Genomic DNA, 27,127 nt, shown 5'->3' on the forward strand with positions numbered 1-27,127 from the left:
TTTCCATGCAAGCCTATTTTATTCTTCAGGTAAAAGCACGACAAAGAAAGCCTATTAAAAACAATGAAAGAACCTATCTGCATGCTAATAAGCTTACCAGACACCATTCCAACTCTAAAATGGACTCTGGAAGGAGAAGTCCTTCAATACCCCACCTCCAGGGTTTCCTTTGTGCTCACAAGTCCATCACAGCTCCAGCCCAGAACAAGCACACACTCTTATGGGGTCTCAGTAGGCCAAGATGTTCCAACCCTTCCCTAAGAATTGGGGCCCTCCGGTGATCAGAAGTCCTGTCAATTTGCTGGATCAGGAAGAAGGCCCTGAGCCAGTTTAAAACCCAGCTATTTATTCAGAAGTCCATTCTTTGTCTGTTGGTCTCTGGAGAATCCAATTTGAATCAATATATGTGCACCTCTTCATGGGGATTGCTTCAAAGGGCTGGTAAAAGAGGAAGTACATTAGCATCACTCTCCTCCTAGAGAAGGTACATATAATTCCACAATAACACACACAATGACATTTTTAATACAATGGACTGCCAAAGGTATTAACCCTAATTCAATCAGGTTTAATTTAATAGAATAAAGTTTATCTTAATTCCAGAAGGTTTGTCCAGGATATTGTCAGTCTGTCACACTGTGATACGGCACAAGCGCTGACTCCTGGTGCTACAGGAGGGCTGCATATATAAACAATAAGCCATGATGCTAGCAGTCAGAACTAGCGTCACAGTGCTCTATATGTGCACTTTGACTCATGCATATGTACAGTGATGCCAGTACTAGCCCCACAATGAGCTCCTTCCTTTCAATACAAGACACAGTGGAGGATCAGAATAACTTAACTGTTGGTGTGATATCAAGGGTCTAGAGTAGCACTAGTTTAAATAAGGACATGTGAAGGATGTGGTTCTCTCTTTCTACAGGATAAACAAATTAAAGCATTTTTAGTAAGTGTTAAGATTTTTTGGATTGTTTACATCTTTGTTTTTTCTTTAGGAAAAGATGAAATAATTACAATGGAACAGATGAGCCCCTGCTGATACTATGTCAATGTGCACAAGAGCATATAAGGAGCCAGGAACACACTAACATCAGGACTACATTGAAGCTTTGAAGCCTGTCACACGAAGCAGTATTATAAAAACAGACACAGTCTACTTTATATTCTGTTGGTGGAGCTTGTGTTATCAGTTGTCTAGGTAAGTGCAGAGCATTTGCTAAGAGCCTAGCAGTAAGATACTTCAGCAATGACACATCTGTCTGAATGCTCTTTCAGACTTGTATGTGGTTTTCAGGGGAATTCTGCACATAAAAGAAAAAACGTCTTTCAGATGTTTATCGTGGAAAAACACTGGTATGTCATTAAACCCTCCTTGCTCGTTAAAATGGACATCCATCTAGTTTTCCATTTTCAGCTGAAGGGAGAGGATTTGCCTTTGGTTCACATAGCTCTTTTGGATCTCTGAAAGGGCACTCCATTTATAGCATTATGAAACTGAAAGGTTGTGCATCTTTTAATTTAGCTCTACCATGTTGTTGTAGCTGTTATAATTTATTTGTATTACAATAGCACTTAGGGGCTCCCAATCAGAGATCAGGGCTCCATTGTGTTAAGTACTGTATACACAAGTGATAAAAAGACTAGAGTTTACAATGAGGTTTACAATAATTCACAACAGGTAGATGAAATGGACAAATGGGCATGTTGGGAGGTCAAAGTATGAGTAAAATTAGCAAGTTATACAAAGCAATAGTCTCAGGTCACTATTGCCCAGTCATCATCTGACAGTGTTCTGTAGGCAGCATGGCAGAAATAAGACTATGGGAGGAATTTAAAGAGGACAAAAAATGGCTTTACGGTTTTTCCCACGTGGAAGGAGCAGACTGGTAAAAAGCACAAAGGTGATTGTGGGAGAAGTTGTTAAAGGAGTAAAGACCAACATTATTGGCAAAGAGAAAGTAGGAGTTGATGGTTTGCGAAGACAGTAAAACTGATAGGGTAGAGCCAAATAATGAAGTACCTTAAAGAAGAAGACAACAAGCTTGTGCACTGGAGAAGAAGTCGTCACTAGGGGGTAAGCCACAAAGATGAAGGGGGATGACATAGTCAGAATGACAATCTAGGAAGATGATCCTATCAGCAGCATTTTGAATGATCTTCAGGAGAATTTGCTATACCAATAAAATAAAAACCAGCAGGATCTTATTAAAGAGGAAAAGGCAAAATGCCACATTTATTGTGAATACAGAAAGAATCATAGTAAGCAGTTAGTTATAGCTATAACATTCCATTCAATTTCATATTTATTCACACATTCGTGTGTACACACACACACACACACACACAGGTTCTGCAAGGTTGTTATCATAGTTACCAGCCTTAGAGGTGCTCATGCTAAGCCACTGGCCAGGTGGCCTGGACATGAGGAGGGAGCAGGGCCTTGTCAGATGCTCATCTGATGCTCCTGGAAGTTGGTTTGCAGAATCAGACCCCAAAGTTCTCACTTTCTAGAGTCCATTTTTATAGGAATTTCTTCCTATGCCAGTCTATGGGAATTGCTTCATCATGCCGTTGCTGAATCAATCAGCAGATGGCACATTCCTGACGGCTTCGTGCTGCCAGATGTTATCTTGTTCTTTGTTCTCCCATTCTTGAGGCTGTTAGGTGGATTCCAGTCTGCCCTCTGGGGGTCCTCTGGTTATTTCCACTTGACGCCTTCTTCAGCCGATGGACACTGGATTCTTAGACTGGCACCTCCCTGATCATTCAGTTATTATCCATACCAAGCATCCATTCACATATATCCTCTATCTCTATTTTAATCACAATTGTTAACAAAGCGAGATGAATACAACAAAAGGGCGGGGAGTCTCTGGGTGCTGTCTGTGTTGTTAGAGTATTGCTTTGAGTCTCTCTCTGTGTAAGTAGTTGTTGTTACAAAGAATTGCTTTGAGAACAGACTCTGTCTTAGAATGTACTAACACAATTAGCAGCTTGCAAGTTTCACACAGAGAGGAGAGAAACAGTACCAAAAACCAAGAGACCTCTTAATTAGTAATACCCTGGAATTTAAACTATGGGGAATCAAACTCATTTGTGATTTTAATACAGAACTTCTTTAATATGATCCAACAAATTGCAGTAATCATAGTTAAAGGGAAGAGTTTACATTAATTGAGACATGAAATAAGGGCTGGATCTTTGAAATGTTATGTACAAAGAAGCAACAGCATCTTGATACTGCCTGAATGTGCTGATCTAGAGAGAGAACCAAGGTGAAGATGATACCCAGATCACAGGCCTGAGTGACTGGGAGGATGATGTGGTATCCATAGTGATAGTGAAAATGGGGTGAGGGAAGGCTACTGGGGGCAAGAACAGCTCAATTCTGGTCATACTAAATTTAAGTGGGCGACTAGGAGATGTCAGAAAGACAAGCTGAAGTGCTGGATTGGATGCAGAGAGATAAATCAGCAGTAGAGAGATAGAATTGGGAGTCATTGGCATAAAGATAATAGTCAATAACAAGTTTGTGGATAAGAGTATCTAGAGATAGGACACAGAGTGAGTGAGGGGCTAAGGAGAGTTTTGAAAGGGTGCACAATGAAAAAGGGAGTGAGGAGGGAGAGGACCCACTAAACCAGATATTGAAGCAGAAGTAGGTAAGAGGTCAGAGGTAAATCAGGAGGTACAGCCACAAAAAACAGTATGGTATGAGGGCACGGTTTTAAGAAACAGAGTGGCTTATTGCATCAAAAGCTACTGAAAGATCAATGAGGAAAAGGATAGAATAGAAGCCCTGGAATTTGACCAGGAGAAGGTCATCAGACTTTAGTGAGAGCAGTTTCTTTAGTTTGGACAGAGTGGAAAATAGATTGTTGGGAGTCAAAGATGGAGCTGGAAGTGAGAAACTCAAGGCAGCAGTTTTAGACAACAAGTCCAATTCATTTGAAGAGGCAGTGGCTTTGTAAAGGGTATGGATGAAAAATGCACTGCTTAAGAGGTAAGACTCTTTTTATCGTTATTATTAAAAACTGGAACCTTATTCACAGGAGTCAGGAATTTTCAAAGTGTATCCTGGAAAACAAAGAATGGGGTAAACTGGTAAATATTGAGACTGCTCAGGTAATTTTCTTAATTAGGTTATTGGAACAATGTTTTATGAGAACTTGGAAGGAAGTAGAATCATTCCACTCTTCTGCCTCACATCCGCAGCTGCTGGAGTAGCCATAACTCCACTTTGTTTCATCATGTCTCTAATCCACTGTAATACCTGCAGCTTGTTGGTTGCCACCCCCTCGCTACTGTGACACAATGGAGTAGTTGCTGCTCCACCCAGATCCTATATGACTCAAAGGAGTAATTGCAAATTGGCTTAGCTACCTCACTTCTGTGACCCACTGGATGGATATACAAGCTTATGGATTCACTTTTTACTTCAGGAGAATCTGTTTCCAGGCTACCACACACATTATTTTTTAAAAAAATCTGCTGGATGTTGAAATTCAGATGAAATCCTAAAGTGAAAAACAAACAAAAAACCACGCTCTCTGCTCCTAAAATTTTGTATTTAATAGCAAGATGATGACACTATCATAAGGACAATGGCATTGAAGTTAGCCACTAATTACTTCCTTTTAATGTCGCTCCAGTTCATTACAGAACTTAGCGGTCTATGTCTAACCTATCAGTCCTCATTCTCAAAGGAAACCTGCACAACACTTTCAAAAGATGAACCTTGGAGCTTAAATTCATAACTCTGCTCGACTCTAAAAATCATGAACTGAATAGAGACACTGGATTTATGGTGACAGGTTTCAGAGTGGTAGCCATGTTAGTCTGTATCAGCAAAAAGAACGAGGAGTACTTGTGGCACCTTAGAGACTAACAAATTTATTTGAGCATAAGCTTTTGTGGACTAAAGCCCACTTCATCAGATGCATGCAGTGGAAAATACAGTAGGAAGAGATAGATATACATACAGAGAACATGACCCACTCACCCCCTCTTTTTGTCCTATAACTGCGGGGGGGGCGGGGGTGTTAATGGGCCATTCTACCTGGAATGGTCCCTTAGAATATGTGCTAACTACTTATGTTAAAAAATCTGCTCCCCTTGCATTTAGCTGTGACTCCCTGAGAACCTTTCCCATACCCAAAAAAGAGCTCTGCGTGACTTGAAAGCTTGTCTTTCTCACTAACAGAAGTTGGATCAATAAAAGATATCTCAGCCCCCTTGCCTTTCTAATACATTATGTAATTTCCTTTTTTTTTTTTTTTTGATAAAGCAAACTGGAAAAAAAAAATCCATCATGCACAACCATATTGACCCCCGCATGGCTCATCAGCACGGTTTGGATCTTTAGAGCCATAGCAGAGAGAGACCTACTGCTTGAGCTAACTGAGCAGCTAGTTGCACTAATAGACTGTTGTCCTCTATGGGGACAAGCCAATAGATTTCACAGTTGTTAAAATACTATGCCCATGCAATGCTGAGACTCTGGAATCCTAGGTCCTATTTCAGGTTCTGAGGGGAGTGTGCGCTAGTACTCATAGACCCTTCTGCCCCTTTCTCCCCAGGCTATTCCCTCATCTTCAGCTCCCCTACTCACCACCTCAGACTTATGTCTCCCGCTGCTCCTATCCCCTTTCCATTGAAGTCAGACAATTCCTCTTCCACCACCATGCTATATGTGTGTCAGCAAGAGGAGCACTGAAAGCGTAGGAGACAGTCTCCCTCCTCTGTTCCAGTGCCTGCCATCACACTAGCCCCTACCAGCTAGGCAGAGCAATTCTAGGAAAAGTCCTGCTTTTACTACAGTCCTAGGCAGGAGTATGTATAACACCGACAGGCCCCCGTTGTCAGCAGGCAGGATTAAACCTGGGACCTCTGAGCCTCTACCGCATGAGCTAAAAGCCAACTGGCTGTTAGTTAAGGCTGTAGAGCGGACTCAGTTTTTCTCTCTCTAAGTGGTTTCAGTGCCCCTAGATGAGACAGAACACCACACCCAGAAGGTGGGTGGATTACACAGGCACTGTGGGATTAGTAAAAAGAAAAGGAGTACTTGTGGCACCTTAGAAACTAACAAATTTATTAGAGCATAAGCTTTTGTGAGACTGGGAATGGATGAGTCATTACACAAAGTAAAACTATTTCCCCATGTTATTTCTCCCCCCCCACCCCACCCCACCCCCCACTGTTCCTCAGATATTCTTGTTAACTGCTGGAAATAGCCTACCTTGCTTGTCACCATGAAAGGTTTTCCTCCTTTCCCCCCCCCCCTGCTGCTGGTGATGGCTTATCTTAAGTGATCACTCTCCTTACAGTGTGTATGATAAACCCATTGTTTCATGTTCTCTGTGTGTGTGTATATAAATCTCCCCTCTGTTTTTTCCACCAAATGCATCCGATGAAGTGAGCTGTAGCTCACGAAAGCTTATGCTCCTAATAAATTTGTTAGTCTCTAAGGTGCCACAAGTACTCCTTTTCTTTTTGCGAATACAGACTAACACGGCTGCTACTCTGAAACCTGTCATTATGTGGGATTAGTGCATGTGAAGTCTGGCCCGAGCATAGGGATAGTGGTGCATGCTCAATATATATTGAATCTTTGAAGAATAATACTGCAATCTTTTAACAAACCTCTACTGAGCAGCTATGAACCAATTTTTCAGAGTTCATAACATGGCCAAATTTGAGTGGATGTTCACAGGAACAGCAAAAAGCACATCGTTGACACCAGTGTTAACTCTCTACCAAATGTCAAGTGTCTGCTCCAAAACATGGAGTTGCTAGAGCATCTCATTATAAGAATATAACATAGGCAATTGTTCCTTAATCTTATTCTTGCAAACAGCTAAGATGTTTTTACTGAAACTTGAAAAAAAAAAAAAATTAGCATGTGGCAGGCAACTTGCAAGGAAAATTTTATCTCAAAACATGTTAAATTTAGCAAAGTTAGGAGAAACTGAATAGAGCTTTATAGTGGAAAGTGTTAGTGACACTATCAGTGTCAGTATCAGTGACACTATCAATTATACAGATAATAAAGTAAATGACATTTAAAAAAAATCTTTCACTATTATAATCTAATGTGGTAATACGGGTTTAGGTCCCTTGTAATTTTTATTCGTGACAGCATGGAATCAGATTCCCCACAAAAAATGCAATGAAAAAATATTATAAATATAATATTAAGTACTGTAGAAACAAGCGTTTCTAAGGAGGAAGTATCATGCAGCAAATATTTTCCTATAATATTAAGCCTCTTTCTTGGTAATGAGCATGGGCAGACAAAATCCTCCTCCGACATACACACACTGTGACGTACATAGCTTTTTTGAACTACAGAAACTTCTGAAAGATATAATCTACTACTAACAGTTTAACTCACTCAGGTAAAGTACAAACACAGAGCAGACCTGGTTTTCCTTTCAGTTTGGATCACACAACCCATATTTGGCATTTTCAACCCTGTCACCCTCCTCCCCCCTTCCTACCTTATCTAACCCTCCTACTCCCTCTCAACCCTACTGTTGTGTCTCACCGTTTTACCTCACTTCTTCACGTTCCACATAAACATATTTTTTTACCCCTCTTTAGTTGAAACCCCCCTCCTTCCCTAACTTCATGAGATGCTGTTGTGAAAATAACAACCCTGTAAAGGACCAAATTTTGCTTCCAGAAAGCTTCATTCAGCAAGTGGCAGGGCACACTGGCCCTGATCCACCAAAGCACTTAAACACATGCCTAATTAAGTGAATAGTACTGTTGACTTCAGTGGAGTCAATGGGACAACTCGTGCATAAAGTACAGAGGTACCAATTTTGCAAATGGTTAAGGCAGCTGAGCGCTATTTGTTTTCCTTCTCACTATTCAACAAGTTGATCCCTGCCTCATTCCCTAAATACAACTGCTGTATTTACTACACAATCTACTCAACCAGCGGTACACAGAGTTCTTCCAGGGGGTACATTAACTCATCTAGATAGTTCCCTAGTTTTACAACAGGTTACATAAAAAGCACTAGCGAAGTCAGTACAAACTAAAATTTCATACAATGACTTGTTTATGCTGCTCTATATACTATACACTATAATGTAAATACAATATTTATATTCTGATTATTTTATAATTATAATGTAAAAATGAGAAAGTAAGCAATTTTTCAGTAATAGTGTGCTGTGACACTTTGGTATTTTTATGCCTGTTTTTGTAAGCAAGTAGATTTTAAGTGAGGTGAAACTTGCGGGTATGCAAGTAAAATCAGACTCCTGAAAGGGGCACAGTAGTCTGGAAAGGTTGAGAGCCGCTGGCCTAACCAATGTGAGACAAAAACGTGTTCTCAATTACACTGGTGTATCATGGGAATAAGAGCAGTGATTTCCATAAGCCAAATGCAAATTTAGACTGCAGTAATTACATAGGGCAGGGATCGGCAACCTTTGGCATGTGGCCCATCAGGGAAATCCACTGGTAGGCTGGGCCGGTTTGTTTACCTGCAGCGTCCGCAGGTTCAGCCAATCACAGCTCCCACTGGCTGTGGTTCGCAGTTCCAGGCCAATGGGGGCTGTGGGAAGTGGTGCGCGCCGAGGGATGTGGGGACGAGGGATATTAGGCCCTGCTTGAGACATGAATTATATGGATTCTGTCCCCATTTGAATCACCATCCAACCTGTTCACTGAACACACTGAGTCCCCTGGAAATAAGGTGTAACCATGTAATTCCAGACTGTAGAGGAATGACCCCAATGTACGGATGTTTGCAGTGGTGCTGTAACCAGGTTGTCTCTTTCACTGATAGAAGTTGGCCCAATAAAATATAACACCTCACCTACTTTGTCTTGCCTGTGCTCAACCTACCCGGGCCCACCTGTGTTTCAACACAATATGTGACAAAACCCCCAAACCAGGGACATAGAAACATCGTATAGGTTTCAGAGTAGCAGCCGTGTTAGTCCGTATTCGCATCATATAGGAAACTGTATATGTATATGTATCACATCGTATAGGAAACTGACAAGGCTGTGGAAGTCATCCCTTCACAGACAATGCATGCCTTTTCCTGCAACTTCAACAAGGGCTAGTTCCCTAAAGTGAAGGGAGATGTGATATGCGTAAGACACAGGCAACTCTGGGAACAAAAGGCCGTCAGCCCTATAAACGGGAGCCATGTCACCAGCGTGCACGGGGTGGGGGTGGAGGGGGCAGAGTTAAGGTTACCCTGGGCCAGTCATAGCACCCACACTGACTGTGGTACAGTCTAGAGTCAGACAGTTTGCGCTCCTCCTCCTTTCTCCCGCGTGCGGGAAGCAGCGTCACAATGCGCTGGGCGAGTCCAACTGCTGCACCTGGGGAGGGTTGTTCCACATTCTACCTGACCGGCGCGCGCCGGGCCGGAGGCGCTGTCCGTCCCCTCACTTACCCCGAGCCTCCGCGGACCCCCACCCGGGGCGGGCGTGACGGGAGCCGGCTCGAGGGCAGGGACCACGGTCACGGAACCGTCCCCCCTCCCCCTTTCTCCGTAGAGCGATGGTCTCTTCCGGAAGCGCGCGGGCGAGGCCTCGGGGAGCCCGCCTGGCCGCCGCCGCTAACAAGAGGGAAGCGGGGCTGGGGAGCCGCCGGCCCGGGAGACGCGGGGAGCGACGCAGCGGTGAGGGGCTCTGCCTGCTGCGGGACTCGGGGTCTGCGGCGGGGCCGCTGCTGCGGCGGCTGCCGGGCTCGGGCTCGGGCTCGGGCTCTGTCCGTCCCGGCCGCGCTGGGTGGGCGGAGGGTTTGGCCCCGTTGCTCGGCCGCGGCCGCGAGTCCAGCCCGGGCCCCGGCGGCTCCGGCCCGTGCCGCTCACCTGGCTGCGTGGCGGGGTCGCCTCGTTCCCGCCGGTGCTGCCCCGAGCGCCCCGGCCACGTGGCCCGCAGGGCCCGCGGGAAAGCTCCGTCGCGTGGTCCGGGCGCGGGCGTCAGCGGCGGGGCTGGTGATAAGTCTCTGTCCCGGCTGCTGCGCCTGCCTGGAGAATGGCCAGGGAGGACGTGGGTTACGCAAACGTCTCTAGTTTCGTTACAATATTTTATGCAGTGGAGTTAAGAGAGCGCATATAGAAGCCTCTGCAGTCTTTCCCGTGTTTTCTTCTTGTTAAGATGTGAAAAGGGAGAGGCATGTGATGGCTTGTATTGCTTTCAGAAATTATGCTCTGATGAATAAAATAATAACGCTGCGTAAATGAGTAACACTGTAGCCTTTATTTTCTTTTGTGCATCTGTGTCCAGAACTCAAAGCGCTTTCAGGAACCACACGGTTTCTGTAGTAAAGCTGGATGCATATTGACTGAATATTGGGTTTTGTTACCTTGTCAAGAAATGCAGAATATACATCTTGCTTCCTCATTTGGACAAAAGGATAGTATAATGTTATAAAATAACATTCTCACCTTTTGCCTTGCCTTTCTCCTAGGGGCACTATGAATGAAGAGCAGTTTGTTAACATTGACTTGAATGATGATAATGTTTGCAGCGTGTGTAAACTGGGAACAGAAAAAGAAACGCTCTCATTTTGCCACGTCTGTTTTGAGCTAAACATTGAAGGTAAGAAATCAGTATAACTTTAGCTTAATGGTGTACTTCATTCTAAATGTCCCAGAATACCTTGCATTGAGTTAAAGAGAAAAAGACGGGTCTAACACAAAATTGAAAAAAGGGAAGTGACTTGGTGGCTTGAAGCCAATGAGAGAGACACTCTTGTCTGTATCCCTTGGTGTATAAATAGTTATCAACAAATTTGAAGTAATGCATAATTTTAACACTATTTCTAAGTAACAATGTGATAACTTTATGGATATTCTTCCTCAAGTCTTCAAAACCCTGAATATTTAACGTGGTTTTGCTATTCTAAATAACTTCTTCCTGAATAGATGACTTCCATTATTACCCTTTCTTTCATGTTTGTTAGATTTCTTTATGTACGATAAAAATCAGCTTGGCTGGGCTTTTGGATAAGCAAAAATTTACAAAAAAGTAGACAGTCACCTTTTCCAAATAATGTTGTATACTTGTAGTGATAAATAGTATCTAATTACAGGAAATGCTTTTCAAAATACCAAGAGAAATTGTGTAATGGATGTTTTTTTATTTATTTTGGAAAAGTAAATTTGTACTGTGGTAGCGCCTGAAGTTGCCAGTCAGAGATAGGTGGCTGCCTGTGCTAAGACCGGTCTTTTGTTCTTTGATTTTCTTTGATTCCTGTCCATCAGCTCAGCAGCAGTGATTGGGCTGAATTAAATCTTTCCACCACTTCCTATCTTGTTGTGGCTTTGTTCATCTTTAAACCTTTTTGTTCTGTGTCATTTACTGTGTCTGTCCAACACCTCTTTGGTCTTCATCTATTTCTAGTTCCTTGTCCTCTGGTAGGTAGCACCATGTATGTTATCCTTTTCAAATTCATTGCTGACAGGTATCCAAACCATTGCAATAGTATTTCTTCCATCTTATGTGTTTGGCACTGTACAGAAACTTACTTCAGAAGGCACTCTGTGCCCCCAAGAGTTTACAAATAAACTAATGTATAATTATCAGATTGTAAAGTATAAGCACAACACGTTTCCTGATAGGTTAAAACATCAGTTTTTATAGGAATAATCTAAACAACCATATTGAGGGCAGGGACAATGCCTGCAGCTTCAAGGGTCCACGTATATGGATGTTTTTGTGGACTGAACAGCCTTGTTTTAAAGTGTCAAGTTTTACTTTATTGTATTCATCTGTGTGTGAATGCTGCAAATTAGAACTTTTCCATTTTGATACACCATAAATGCTTTGTAGTATCACACATCTGAGTCTGGCAGCAAACAAAAGTAATCCAGTCTGATTATATAATGGATAGATCTACCCATCCAAGAAGTACTTTAGCAGGGGTGATCCCAGGCCATGCCTACATTAGGAGTGCTTTACTAGTATAAGAATACCAGTATACGATGCTGGTGATGTGCTCCTCGTCTGGATGCAGCTGTACTGGCAAAGGTGTGCTTAGTACCAGTATAATAAAGCAACCCCCAAAGAGTTAAACATGCTATGCCTGTAAAAGTGCAGATTTTCCAGTAAAGCTGTTTCTACAGCGTGAGCTTTTGCTGGCACAGCGATGTTGGTCAGGGATCACAGCAGTCCACGCTGCTGACCAATATAGCTATGCCAGCAGAAGCCTAGTGTAGATCTGGTCTGCATTGGTCATGGGCGACTGAAAGGGAACAAGTTCATTGGTATGGAATGTATGAAGTTAGTGTGTCCTTCGTGCTGTTCTAACTGGTAGCATCTCGTCCTTTATCTTCTTTCCTGATATAGGAAAGAACTAATTGGTTGCATTTAACATGAAGCAGGGGTGGAGGGTCACAAACTTCATAGCTTGTGTAGGCCAAAAATCCCAGTGTGCCATACTCCTGGTCTCTATTTCAGAGACTCCCTGCATCTCTCCAGTCTCCCCCCGCCCCTCCATTAGAGATTCTATGTGTTCCCCATTCTCCCCAGATGGGAGGTGTCTTGCTTCCATTTCCTCCTCCCTAGATAGCAAGAGCTTTATGTAATAAACTTTCATTTTCCCACTTCCCCCATGTGAGGGGCACTTTCTGCTGCCCCATACCTGGGTCCCTGTTCTCCACTCATGAAGGACCGTGTGCACACGCCTCCATACGCACCCATTCCTCTCCCTCCTACCCTTCTTATTTCTTTCTGGGTGATAAGTCCCTCAGCCCGCGCCGCTTCCAGCAGCTTCCATTGGCCTGGAGCAGCGAACTGCGGCAACTGGGAGCCGCGATCGGCCGAACGTGCCGACGCGGCAGGTAAACAAACCAGCCCGGCCCGTCAGGGACTTTCCCCGCACAAGCGGTGGAACAAGTTTGGGAACCGGTGTGTTAAACTATTGGGATGCTGAGCAAAGATGAGATTGATGGATGCTATCAACCAGGTTTTTTAAAAAATCTATAGACGGTTGCAGTGGTGATTGAAGATTTGCTTAAGACCTGGCAGCAGCTTCATGTGTTCCCCATTGGTCTTGCAGTTTATCCCAAATCAGTCTGGTTCCAGTCTGCATAGAATATTCCCTAAAATATTGGAATTGGTCAGATGCTGCATTCAGAAGTTACCATGTTACAAAGAAATGCCATTGAGTTTTTGACCAAGCTTGCAAAGGCCTTAGAGGGTTTTTTTGGGAGAGTCAAGGAGCACTGTTGAAGTTGAGATCAGGGTCTCCAATGCCTTTGCTGTTCCTCAAGCTTTATTAAATGCCAGAAGAGTGAAACTGGTGTGAATGCGTGCTGTCTAGAATTATAAAAATATGCTCTGTTTCCAGTTCTAACTGAAGTTTTAATGACAGGTTTCAGAGTAGCAGCCGTGTTAGTCTGTATCCGCAAAAAGAAAAGGAGGACTTGTGGCACCTTAGAGACTAACAAATTTATTTGAGCATAAGCTTTCGTGAGCTACAGCTCACTTAATGCGTACATAATACTAAAGAATGGTAGTTGTACTCGTGTCTCACAGAAGCCAGAAAATATATTGGTCAGTCTGTGTCACTTTCATGTGCTGACTCTCAACTCATTTTGGTAAAAATTAAAATAAAACAGCCTTAAAATTTGTCACTCATTTAATTAAAAAGGTAGTACACATCTTAATCTAGCAAGCACTAGTGTTTAATACTTCAGTAGTACTGCACCATCTGCCTTCCTTTTTTATGTAGAAAGGGCTTCCTACTATAGCTTCATCTTTTGATAATGAAACTGGACAGTTGCTTTGAATTAAGGGATATTGTCAGTGTACTTTAAAACTTGGATTTTTTTTTCATAGTTTTTAAAATAACTGATAGACTTACAGATTTCTCTTTCTGGTTATATTTTAATGCCACCACCTACACTTTTTAGGATTAAAGAAAACCTGGTGCCGTAATCCACCAAATATTATACTTTTATTTGCAGTTAAATGCTCTTGTTGCAGTGTAACAGCTGTGCATGATTTGTGAACATAAATGATTTTGACATTCAGACACTTGCTTCTTGCTGATAGGAGCCTTGATATAAAAATATTTCTGCTTTTATTGTGAGATTACTGTATGTATTTGTCTCTCCATGCTTTGTTTTGAGCAGGTGAGCTTGAATCTGAGACAGTAGAGGATAAATATAGCTTTATAAAAAGCTCAGATTTAATATGATTGCAACAAAATGCATTTATTTCTGGTAATTTTGAATAATATTAGAGGTAGTAATATTACTGCACAAGTCTTTGTTAAATAGGCTTTATTTTTAAGATTTGTTTTACAAGCGTAAAGAAATAGTTACATAAAACTATTTTTTGTTTAAGGTAAATGTGATGTGTTTAGGTTCATATACTTATCAATCTAGAAATACTTAAGTGTTGATGCCCTTATCACCATAGAATCTGAGGACTTCATAAATACTGCCTTTTGCCCTCAGTATGCCCCAATGAATTTGGGAAGTATTGTACACTTTTACAGAGGGGAAACTGAACCAAGGCACAAAGTAAAATAAGTGATTTTTCTGAAGTCTCACTGAAAGTCTGTGGCTGAGCCAGAAAATGAATCCTGGTATCCTGAGTCCCAGCCCAGTGCCCTGATCACTAGATCTTTTCTACCTTGAAGTGATATTAAGTTACTTTCACTACCACTTCATAGACCATTGACTTGCAGAACAGTTTACTATTTGGCATGTAGACAAGTAGTAGTGGTCTTCAGTTATTCAAGACGTGGGAGGGAACCACATTGGGTAATCCACACACTTTTATAAAGCAAAATGCATCAGGAATTTTCTTACTAGCTTTACATTTCTATCATTCTGTCATCAGTCACTTCTTGCGCAAGAAATCAGCAATCATTTGTAATTGCTAATTTTCTTGCACTGAATAGTTATAAATTATGAGATGCAGTATGTCAGAAATGTCATGACTATTTAAAATTTATAGTTGCTGCTTTTTATTTGAACTGTATGGCGTCAGGCACGCAGACTGTTCAACTTGCAAATGCTTAGTTTATTGGATGTTTTTTCTATTTGTGAGTGCTAGCTGTTCCGATGGGAAGTAAGCAAGCACTTTTGCAGTTCTTCAGAAATGAAACTGATAGCTAGGAAAGAGATATTTGTTCTAACTATTGTATATGATGTTTGGTTTAACTTAATATCTGAATTTATATTTAGATAAGCAGTTTGCCTATAAACAGACTCTTCCCTCTCAGTAAAATAAAGAAGCCATTTGTATTTTAAAACAAACTTTCAATACATGTAACTGTGCTTAGTATCTTTCCAAGGTAATAAGCATTTCCAGTGACCGCAGTAGCCTGTGTCAGCTTCCCTTCAACATTTTCTGGAAATGAGTTTTCATTTCCCTCATATTTCACAAAGGACCCAAGCTTTCTCTCTTGACTTGTTCTCCTTAAAGGTCAGAGTTCTGTCGTCTTCCCTGGGGAGTATTTGACAGCATTTTTTTCCTAAAACTGCCTGTACCAATTTCACACATCTTAAGCAAAACTAAACTTCTTTGGCCTGACATTTAAAACAATAAGAAAACCAGAAAGATTGTAGAACTTCAAACGTATGTAGATTAAATATTGTAGAAAGTACAGTTAGTTAGGCTGACTTTTTCATTAACCATAAACCATAATCTTTCAGTTAGTTAGTAGGGATGGAATATTATACCCATGCAGAGCCCCTCTAACTTCAGTGAGATTCCAAACAACTGTAGAAGTTCATTTGTATGGATAATGACTACATCCTTTGGGCCTTACTTAAGTAGAATTAAAAATGTAGTTTTTCAGCTAGCTCTTTGGTTGGGAATGTTCCAGTCTGTCATTAGGTGGTTTCCTGGATTGATGTTAGGGTTTCAGTATGTTTCAACTTCTGCTTTTCTGAGGCGGTTTTTAGGAGTTAAATGTTTATTGGCATGTTTGGACATTAGCTCAGACGGCAGTACGTAATCATAAGGATATCTATCCTCAAAATTCAAATGTCTCATTCAGAACCTTTTGTGAGTGAGCGGACAAGTTACCCTCTATACCCCTCCCCAATCATATTAAATGGCATTTTTGCTCCATTTAAAAGAATTCCTTTGAACCAGTAGAGATTTTAGCCTTTGTGTGAAATATAAACACGTGCTGTGTCTATACTGTTGGTCAATATTTGTATTGAGTTATTACCATAAGGACCAAATCAGGCTCATACCATTGACTAGGTGCTGTATAAATGCATATGAAGGCCAGGGGAGTTTTGCCATTGACTTCAGTGGAACCAGGATTTCATCCATGGTCACTCTCCTGAAAAGCTTGCAGTCTAAATCAGTAGGGATCCACCTAGTGATCCCAGTAGGGATCCTGAAGTTCACCTGCTTTGAGTTCTTGGCACGGTTGAGCCAGAAGACGCAGGAATAGACACATAACATATGCAAATTATTACAGTTGCAGCTTTGATTCTCCCTGTTTCCTGATAACTACCGATTATAATTTCTTTGGAGGAAGGAGGGTTATAAACAATCATTATTTAAAGAAAAACTTGGATTAAATCGCATCTTAAAATTTTTCTATACTTGTGCTAAAGTATTAGTAAACTTCAATTTTAATATAATCTTACATCATTTGTTCACCTGCCTTACACTTTGCTCAGTTTGTGTAGTCAGATTCACTTTATAGTTATTATATATTAATCTGCACTGTAAGGGAATCTTTGTATCCAAAACTCTTCTTTGGGGGAAAGAAGGTGTATTTACCTAAATACAAATAATTTTTAATTTAAAAAATGTTTTTTGCCAATTCTGAATTGTGCCTAAAGTAACTGATTGTGTCCCTTAACAATTAGTTCAAAATAGACCTCTGATAACTCTTTAGACCATGTAACGTGTTAGTTATGCTGAACAATGTCCACAAAAACTTTAAAAGGTCAATTTTGTTCATGTATATCCTGAATGTCAACTCTTCTATGGCTTTAAAAAGAAGAAAAAAACAACAGATCAACCACACACACATAATTTAGTTGCTTTTTCACAACTACAGGAAACATGAAAAGATTTATTGCTTAAAATGCATTTCCTGTTTCTAATTTATAAGGGTTAGATTGCTTAAGTAAGCCAGGAAATCTCATGACGTATCTCGGTTCTACAGACTTTCTCCCCCTGCCCCACCCCCCTTGTAATTTCATGTTGGTTGTGGCATAGGAAGGGAGACTAACTAAACTGTTTTCAGTATTACCCATTAGCTAGCCTGGATCTTTAATTTTAGCAGAAACCTTGCATGATCTGAGTTGCTTCCCATCCAGACAGACACATCCTCTGTAAGCTAGTTTGGAGATTCGACTCTACTACTGAGCTCTGCTTTGCCTCTCTGACGGATGCTTGTGGGAACCTTCTAATATCAGAAGCTTAAGATATCTGCATGCGCTTATTAAGAGCTCAGACTTGGCAGTAAAGGTCTCTTCCAGTATTTTTCCTCCAAAAGTTGAATGTCTCTCTTTTTTAAGACATGCAATACAAAAATAGCTCTAAGTGTGCTAGTTCTGGTGTAATTCAAAAAAGCTTTTACTTCTTACAATGGACTACCTTGCTTGCAGGCTCCTATCACTTAATGTCTTTTGGCAGAAGGGAAAATAACTGTTCCAAGACATACTAACTTAAAAACTTGTTAATGCAGAATTATTGAATACATTTGACAAGTCTATTATTAAACATCTAAAATGTCTTAAATAAAAGCTATACTATATTACATGATAAAATATAAAATCTGACTGTCAGACTGAAATTTGTTATGTAACGACAGGATATGTGTAGTGAAAGTTTCCTTCATCCATTCTTGCCAGTTTTTTCTCCTCCTACAGAAGACTCCATGTAGGGGTTAAAGTAGTTCAGTTGCTATTCATTTTTTTTTTTTTTTTTGTCCTGTCTGCAAAGACTAATTATGATGGTAGTCTTCAATGTGGACTCTATTCCGCTGAAACTAAACCAGAGGTCTCAAACATACGGTCCGCAGGGTTATTTTCTGTGGCCCGTCAGCTCCCCGCAGCCCCCCCAGCATTTACCTAAAGCGGCTCCAGCCCGGCACGCACCGCTCCAGGAAGCGGCCGGGACCTAGTTTGGAGGCCCGGGGTCTGTGTGTTGCCCTGGCTGCTCCTCCAGGTACCTCCCCCAAAGTTCCCATTGACTACGGGGAGGTTCCTGGAGGAGTGGCCAGGGCATCACACAGACCCCTGGGGCCCTGCCCCTGGTCTGTGCCGGGCCGGAGCCACCCCTGAGCCCCTCCTGCAGCTGAACCCCCCTGCCCTGTGCCCCCTGCTGCATTCCGCACCCCTCCTGCACCCCGACCACCTGCCCTAAACTTCTGCTGCTCTTTAAATCTTAGGCCTGGTCTACACACCAAACTGTATCAGTTTAATATTCCTAAGGGTATTCTGCACCAAAAAAAAATTCCGCACACAATATTTTAAAATTCTGCAAGTTTTTTGTCAATAAATAAATGCAGAGGCTCCAGCATGGCAGTGGAGAGCACAGGCCACTGGCTGCACGATGGTGTGAGATCACCCTGCAGCCTCCCCACCACTCACCCCTGGGACACAGACTCAGCAGTGAGGCTGCATCCTACCCCAACATAGCACAAGGCCTGGACCTGCCCCAAAAACACCCTGGGGGCCTGCCCCTGTGTGCCAGGCGCACCATATGTGGGGCAGGCCGGATCCAAGTGTGAAGGGAATCAGTGTGGGGTGAGAAGGTTCTATGTGGGACAGTCTGGATGCAGGCAGCTCAGTGGGGGGTCTGAGTAGCAGGGAATCTGAATGCACAGAGGCTCATTGTGGGGGGTTCCAGGTGCAAGAGCAGTGGGACTCTGCAGGGAGTTCCAGGTGAAGGTGTTTAAGGCTCAGCAGAGGGGTCTGGGTGTAGGGGGCTCAGTGGGGGAGTCTGGGTGCTGGGGGAATGGTGTGTGTTGGAAGTCTGGGTACAGCTTGTTGGGGGTCTGGATGTGGGGGCTGAGGCTGGTGCATGTGCAGTGGGGATTATCAGTGTGGGGGGGTTTGAGTGCAGGGAGCTCAGTGGGGGGTGGTCTGGATGCAGGGGTGGGGGTCTGGAGGCAGGGGGACTCCAGATGCAGGGGTTGAGTTCAGTGGGGAGGGGTTCAGGTATGGAGGGCTAGGATGGGTTCTGGGTGTACGGGGTAAGGCTTGTCGCGGGTGTCTGGGTATGAGAAGCCCAGATGCACAGGGGTTGGGCAGATGAGGGAGCAGCTCCCCACATAGTGATGCTCCCTCTCCTCCCCCCCCCCCCCAGCTGAAGAGTGATGGGGGCAGGAAGCAGGGGAGGAACCCGAAATGATGTACCTGCACTTCTAGGGAGTGGTGCGTGACTGCTCTTGCAGCTTCCCTTTGCTTCCATGTCAGAAAGTCATTTTTCTGCAGGGAAGCAAAGAAATCTGTAGGGAACACTAATTCTGCACACACACAGTGGTGCAGAATTCCCCCAGGAGTATTAAATTTTAACTAACAAGGTGCTTTCATACAGAAAGTAATGCACTTTAAGTGTATGGACATCTTTAAATTGATTTTAACTGGATTATCATTTTTAATTAACACCTGTACATTTAATGTTTCAGTGGAGATGAGTGCCAAACTTAGTAGCCTTATAGTAAACATTTTAATTAAGTAATATTGCAATACAAACCTTCATTAACCGGATTAGTGAGCTTTATAGCATTCATGTATCTGAAAAGTGCATTTTATGACTAAAAAGTTCCTTCCTTTCCAGCTACTGATAAAATTAATTGATGTTCACAGTTGTAAAAGCAATTAGAACTGAGAAGTCCCATTAGACGCTTGCTGGGATCTGAAGGTAATGGGAGTAGCTTATTCTGTTACATTAATTTAAATTGATAGGGTGGAAAGACTAAAGTGCTTTAACAGCTACCTAACAAAGTAAAATGCAACAGAAGTTAAGCAAAACAGGCTGCTGATCACTGAAAGTTGGTCATGTAGGCATGTGAAATAGTCTTGGTGTTCAAGAGCACCCTGTTGTGTGTTCAGCATTTGCACCTGTTGAGTGGATTTAATCTTGTGTACTTTGAATTTTGGATGACTATTCCCCACCCCCCAGGTGAAGTGATCAAAACACCTGCAAACATGGCTGAGAGCTCTTTTTTGTTTAGAATATCACCAAGTTCAATCATCACAGGGGCTTGTGATCTGTTATTGCCTTGGTTTAAGTTCTCATCCATTTTTGGCTGTTTTTTAAATGTACACCGTAATGAATTATACTTGTGCAACAGCATGGTGTTTGATTACTAGTATTCTTTGTGTTAATTGCTGCAGCATGCCTATTTCCTTCCTTCCCAGAAAACTGGGGAAAGGGCAAAGCATATACATATACCTGTAAAAGCAACTATTGATGGATACCTGGCTACTAAAGACTAGACTATCCAAATTAGCCAAATCATGCTGGGGGCACAGGTGCAGCAGGCTACCATGTGGGAATTTTGAGGCACAAGGACCAATATTTTAAACGGTCCAATAAAGAAACCCTGGGACAAGGTTAGCCATGGAAGCTTTGGTTCCAAGTTGGCTAGTGAATATTGTATCATTGTAAGATAAACTTATGCTGTAATTTACCATAACCTTGATGAGCCTTGCTTTGCTTGCTTATTTGTCCCTTTCCATAGGGCAGAGGAAGAACTAATTTCATTGTTACCTGGACTGAATACCTGTTTTCTTGATAAAACTGACTAAGCTGCTTGGTCCATGGCATTCTTCAGTTTACAAAAAGTTTTTGATGAAATACCAATAAAAGGAAAAAAAAATAAATCTTAAGAATCTGTGTGGTGCGTGTGTTTCCAAGAGTGGCCTTCCAGCTGCCATATAAAGCAGTTGGGCAATGTTTTGGCTACAATATTTATTGCATGGAGAGTACTTTTTTCTGTAGGTCTGATTCTGGATGTGTGTCTGTTAGCCTGTTTTGGGCTGGCAATTGTAAGTTCTGAGTTTTCAGTCCAAAATGCCAAAGAACATCAGTTCTAGACCTTAGACAGAGCTGCTGTGGAGGAAAGCACCTACTTATCACTTAACTCATTAAAAAAGGTAGTTAGAAACTATTGCACCAAAATCGTGTCGTAAGATTGGTAGTGTGGATGTGTGAAATCTTGGAATGCAAAGCATTCATGCTAGCTTAAAGGTGACCTACAAATGATTTGTGCACCCTTTTTTGCTGTTTTGTTGTATAAAGACTACTTCAAATTCCAAATTTAAAAAAAAAAATTTTAACTGACATAAGAAATTTAAATTTTGGCCCTCTTTGGCTTTTTCATAGACAACATTGTGCTTGCAAAAAACAAACCAGTTCTGTAATTTATTACAGAAATAAATGATCATATGGTTTAAAATTATGTGATTGCACAACTGGCATAGTGCAGAACATGGCCTTGAGTTCTTCTCTTCTGTTTAATTTCTGCTTATATAACAATTGTGTCTGAAGCTCTCAACTTCTAATATCATACTCTGACACAGAATAGATACGTTTGGTCAGTGTGATAGTTATTTTAAGTCCAGAGCAAGAAAATAAATAATGCATAAAACTGTATTTGTTGGAATAGTAAAGTTATTGGCCTGGAAGGTTGTTGCAGGAGCCTGACTCAATTGACTACATAAAATGATGGGACTAGGGTCGTTCTCATGCTTATGTGCACTCTCTGGCCCAATATTGAAGCTATTCCAGAGGGTAAATACTTTTGGCCGGGGGGAAGCAAGCATGAGAGACTCTGTAGCCTAGTGGCTTGAGCACTCACTTGGAAAGAGGGAGACCCAGGAACCAGTTCCCTTGCTCCAGTGATTTTTTTTTTAATTGTATATCTACAGTGAAACAGCTTCAGCAGGGGAGACTGAAGGAGCCCCACTTCAGACTATCCCATAGACCAGTAACAAGGGCACTGACCTGAGAGGTGGCAAAACCCTGTTCAAATCCCTTCTCTCCCCCAGGCAGAGAAGGGTTTTGAACCAGAGGTCTCTCACGTTCCAGGCAAATAAGTCTTACCAGATTGGTTAGGTTAGGGTATGAGGGAAGTCATCCTCCTTTGCCCCAGCTTCTTACAACAACAACAACTTAATGCTAAAGCAGGGTTTGCAGCTGAGAATTTAAAGCAGATAGAGGCACCTCCCTGCAGCCTGGACGTAGGTATCTATCTCTGAGATAGGCCAAGGACTTGGTGCACACACTTAGCTTGGGATTTCCCATTGGGTAATTTAAGTGGGGAACCACCTAGTGTGCTGACTTTTATGAATCCCATTCTAAGACGCCTATCTATCCCCCTTCATTGTATATGTAGCATAGTTGCCAAAATCAGGATTTGTGAATCCCAGACCCCTGAAAATTAGGCATAGTGACTATGCCTAAACTACTTTATGAATAGGGCCCTACCAAATTCACAGTCCATTTTGGTCAATTTCACGGTCATAGGATTTTAAAAATCATAAATTTCATGATTTCAGCTCCTTAAATCTGAAATTTCATGGTGTTGTAATTATGGGGGTCCTCCTGACAGAAAAAGGAGTTGTTGGAGGGTTGCAAGATTATTGTAGCGGGGTTGCAGTACTGCTACCCTTCTGTGCTGCTGCTGGCGGCGGTGCTGCCTCCAGAGCTGGGTGGCCACAGAGCTGCGGCTGTTGGCTGGGAGCCCAACTATGAAGGCAGAGCCACTGCCAGCAGCAGCGCAGAAATAAGTACGGCATGGTATGATATTGCCACCCTTACTTCTGTGCTGCTACTGACGGGGTACTTCCTTCAGAGCTGGGCGCCCAGCCAACAGCTGCTGTTTTCCAGCCGCCCAGCTCTGAAGGTAGCACAGAAGTAAGGTTGGCAATACTGCAATCCTCCTAAAATAACCTTGCAATCCCCCAGCAACCTCCATTTGGGTCAGGACACCCAGTTTGAGAAATGGTGGCCTCCCCCATGAAATCTGTCAAGTATATGGCAGGGATTGGCAACCTTTGGCACACGGCCCCTCAGGGAAATCCGCTGGCGGGCCGGGACGGTTTGTTTACTTGCAGCGTCTGCAGGTTCAGCTAATTGCAGCTCCCACTGGCTGTGGTTCACCTTGCCAGGCCAATGTGGGCTCTGGGAAGCGGTGGCCAGCACATCCCTCGGCCCACGTCGCTTCCCGCAGCCCCTGTTGGCTGGCACGGCAAACCGCGGCCATTAGGAGCTGAAATTCGCCGAGCCTGCGGACGCTGCAGGTAAACAAACCGTCCCGGCCCTCCATTGGATTTCCCTGACGGGCCAGGTGCCAAAGGTAGCTAATTGGTGGTATATGGGAAAAGCCCACAAAAGACCAGATTTCATGGTTTGTGATGCATTTTTCATGGCCTTGAATTTGGTAGGACCCTATTTATGAATGTATTTCCCATATATGATTTAGTAGTTAGGCTGATCCCAACTCCCACAATAGACACAGCTAGGTCGATCAAAGAATTCTTCCATCGACCTAGCTACCACTCTCAAGGGGGTGGATTTACTATAGTGATGGAAAAGAACCCTTCCTTTGCTGTAGTGCTTGTAGTGTAGACATACCCTCAGAAACTTCATTTCACAACTGAATTTGACACTATTGGGCTCTCAAGTCTATAGATGAGTTACTGATTAGGATTTTAAAACGTCACCTCAGAGCATGTATAAAATTAACTACTTTGCCCAGGGTTGTGTTTAAGTAAGATGCAGCTCTTGTATTACATTTTTTTTTAGTATACATTTTTGGTTGGAAACTTAAGATAAGAAATGGGGCAGTGAATATGCATTGTACTAAATCACATCTTCAAAGTGCTTGTTGCAAGTTGTAATTAACTCTCCAACATTGAAAAAATGTTATAGCATCTTAGTAAAATTCAAACTTTGCTCAGTGCATATTGTTTGTCACTATTTTGCAGACCTTCCATTCCTTACAAAAAAGAGAAAATGCCAGTTAAAATATTGACAGAGATGTATTTAAAAATCCTTCCTTGTATCAGTTGAATCAAAAATAAACTGAGCATCCCCTTGTCTCAGTGTTTTTGTTTTTTACAGTGTTCCAGGCATTCACTGAGTCAGATGCATAACTTTCTACTTGTAAAACTGAGGTTGAGAATTATGCACCTTTTGACCCTCTTACACATTGTGCTAGTAGTTACATGCATGGAACTCCCACTGAAGTTGGTGGGGATAATGGCCATATATTCAAGGGCAGAATGTGGCCTTATTTAACAATCTAGAGTTCTTAGTGGATCTGTCAACGTTTTAATATACTTCCTTTATAAACTCCGAGTGCTGCTTCTAATTGCAACATGTAGTGTCTCCTTAATTGAGGCATCAGCATTTCTTCATGAACTCCCACTCATTTCATTTTTTAAAACTTAGCTGTTTAATAGTTACATTATGCAGAAACATGACCAGCAGTTGCGTGCTTTCTGGGTTTGAAAAACCTACTCATTGGTGGATATAGTTCTTCCCCTAGTGAATGGAGAAAACCATGTATCATAACTTCTGACTAAGGAACAGGAGCTTCTGCACAATTTAAAGGTTGTTTAAAAACACCCAACACTTCTAGCCCTTATAACTGTCTGAATGTAAACCCATCATAAATCAGTGCAACTGCCTTCCTAAGACTTCAGACAACTCTAAGTTTCTTCTGCTGGTCATACTTTTCCCAAAGTGCAGCAAAGTGAAATCAAGACAGAAGGCTGAGGAAAACACTATAGTAGAGGACATCCTCCTCATTGCACCTTCTTTCGATAGCCAGAGGAGATTGAGGATCTCAAGTTTTAGTAGCCTCCTAGTGAGAAACTGATATGGAAGATGTGGCCCCCGCAAAGGATTTTTGGGCAACATCCTGGTGGATTCCAAGTAACCTCCCACTTTCCAGTAGCTTAAGGGTGTTGCCCCTGAAGAGCTGGGGACCTCACATTTAGTATGTGCTTCAGTGCAGCAATCAGGACCACCAATTTTTTAAAATTAATCTGTTTATTTTATTTATTTATTTATTTATTTTGGTTTAAAAAAACAAACAAGCATTAGAGCAGAGAATAACCTGAAAGGTAGGGAAATCCTTGGAGCTGTACCAGAAAGAAAGGAAACTGCAGTGCACAGATCAGCTTGGAATATGAAAATATTTCCTTTCTGAATGTATGGTGGAGATAGCTTCCAGAGCCCTTGGAGATGGCAGCTGCCAATCTAGATTTTTAAGGCCTCTATCTTGACTTTTGTATTCTGGATTAATTTGATCAGGTACAGCATGGTCTCTTCTCCACACCCCCTCCCACCACACACACACGCACACTCTCTCCATGTCTTTTGGGAAAGAAAATAGCATATTCCCTCGCTTTTTCTGAGTGAAGGATTCTGTCCCTATTTGCAGCAGATGTTTGACTGTTCTCATGGTAGCCCTCCTGTGAGGATTTCTGGATGTCATGGACATAAGTCTGTCACTTAGATATTTGAGCAGTTTTAAGGAATAGCTTTTTCTGGACAGTGTCCAAATCCATTTATGCAACCTAGTCTGTGGCCATCTGTGAGCAAATTGATGGAGTCTGCTGCCTAATATGGAATCTCTTGTGTGAGATGAAGTCACAGTAACTACTTTGCAGGATTGATGTCCTTGCTCAAAAATCCTCTGGTTTGTGTCTGGTAGACTTTTCAAGCCTTGTGTGGACCACATGATACTTTAAAAACAAAGTAACTTCATCTAAATAGATTTGGGACAACAGTTTGGAGGTGTGGGTTTAAAATTCCTTTCATTCATCCATCCTCCGCACCCCCCGAACAACCATAGTTAAGAAACTAACTTTGTGGGGATAGGGGTGAGAAATTCATCCTCTGTCGACTAATGACTTTCTTGTTTTTCATGGGAGGAAACAAAGAAGTATATTGTTTAAGTATTGGCGCAACTCTTTAAACTGAACATTCCATATAACAGTTACAGTGTATGGGTACTAGACAAAAACTTAGACATTGTGTACTGAAACTTACATTTATTCTGAACTTAATGATATATTTTCTCTGTCTTCCCTCCCCATTTTCTTGCACAAGACCTTCAAGGGGTCCTTAGTTACTGCTGCATTGGACTGTTTTTTGTCAAGCCAACAAAAGGAACAGACTTCATTGTTCATTCTGCTCCCTATCCAAATCATTAGTAGCTTCTTTTCTGTGTAGCACTGTTGGACAAAGAGAGAGTCTTAAAATACAGTAACTTGTATAATATTTCACTTAAAGATATGAGATACTTGAAGTTTTCATAAGCATAAAATAACATCAGCATTTCATGCTGAAAAGAGGGGCGGGGGAGGGGAATGATATTGAAAAAATCAATCTCAAAAGTCTGTGAAGGCTTTTAAGCAACGTATTCGCTGTAACTTTGACTTGCAGATGTTTCTATTCCCTGATGGCTTAAAGATCTAATGGCTTGCAACAAAGGCTTGTTGCCTCTTGAGTTGAGTTAAGCAGATTTGCTATATTTAAGTTATATTGGAAAGCCATGAAAAGAAAAATGATTTGCCTTTCCCTGGTTTACACTAGAAATGTGTATATATTTATCACTGGAGTTTGCTTTGAAAGTCTTTTGCAGGTTATCTTTGAAAACTATAGAGTAGATAACCAGAGCTTGGGAAAAAAAAAAAAAAAACCTGTCTGCCACATACTAACCAATGGTAGATATGAAACATGGAGGGTGGAAAGATGTCAGTGAAGAGTTGAGGCACTATCTTGGTGAGAAGTCCAACCTGTAGCAGCAGGGTAGGAATCTGTCCTTGGACCTTATTTGGAAGGTCAGTCTTTCCTGTATCTGGCTAATAGGGTCTTTTAACCTATGTAGCTCCCAGAAGGTGAGAAATGTTGTTTCTCCTCCACCAGACCCTTCTGGCTCCTGAAAAGGGAGAGAAGGGTCTCCATTGTTCTTCTTTCTCCCTCACTTTCTGTTTTTTTGGTTCCTCTCTCCCCATAAACCATTTCAGCACTACATGCTTTCCTAAGCAACAGTATGAAACTGACACTCTTAAGTTTCACTGCTGTCCACAGAATTCAAAATCAGAAATAAAACTAACCTGAGTCTTGTTAATTTAATTCTGCTGCAGCTTGGGAATCTCTAACTGGCCATAGAGGGACTCGGGGTG

At 42.0% G+C, this 27,127-nt stretch overlaps 1 protein-coding gene and 1 long non-coding RNA gene across 5 annotated transcripts in view; one reads left to right on the forward strand and one right to left on the reverse strand.

The window, feature by feature from the left end:
• Positions 1–10,133, reverse strand: LOC119848626. The gene is made up of 3 exons (XR_005290295.2): positions 9,848–10,133; positions 2,024–2,174; positions 1–438 (listed from the first exon to the last, which is right to left on the reverse strand). It is a non-coding gene; the product is annotated as an uncharacterized LOC119848626 (long non-coding RNA).
• Positions 9,461–27,127, forward strand: part of C1H21orf91 (chromosome 1 C21orf91 homolog) — a 26,438-nt gene continuing 8,771 nt past the window's right edge. Inside the window, exons 1-2 of one of the 4 annotated variants that reach the window (XM_043509228.1) lie at positions 9,461–9,693; positions 10,450–10,580. In XM_043509228.1, the coding sequence (XP_043365163.1) occupies positions 10,457–10,580 (124 nt within the window). In that variant the 5' untranslated portion in view covers positions 9,461–9,693; positions 10,450–10,456. The remainder of the gene's footprint in view (positions 9,694–10,449; positions 10,581–27,127) is intronic. The other 3 variants (XM_043509237.1, XM_043509232.1, XM_038384655.2) reach the window with 3 other exon arrangements.

This window comes from Dermochelys coriacea, chromosome 1 (genome assembly GCF_009764565.3).
Source record: "Dermochelys coriacea isolate rDerCor1 chromosome 1, rDerCor1.pri.v4, whole genome shotgun sequence".
Taxonomy (NCBI): domain Eukaryota; kingdom Metazoa; phylum Chordata; order Testudines; family Dermochelyidae; genus Dermochelys; species Dermochelys coriacea.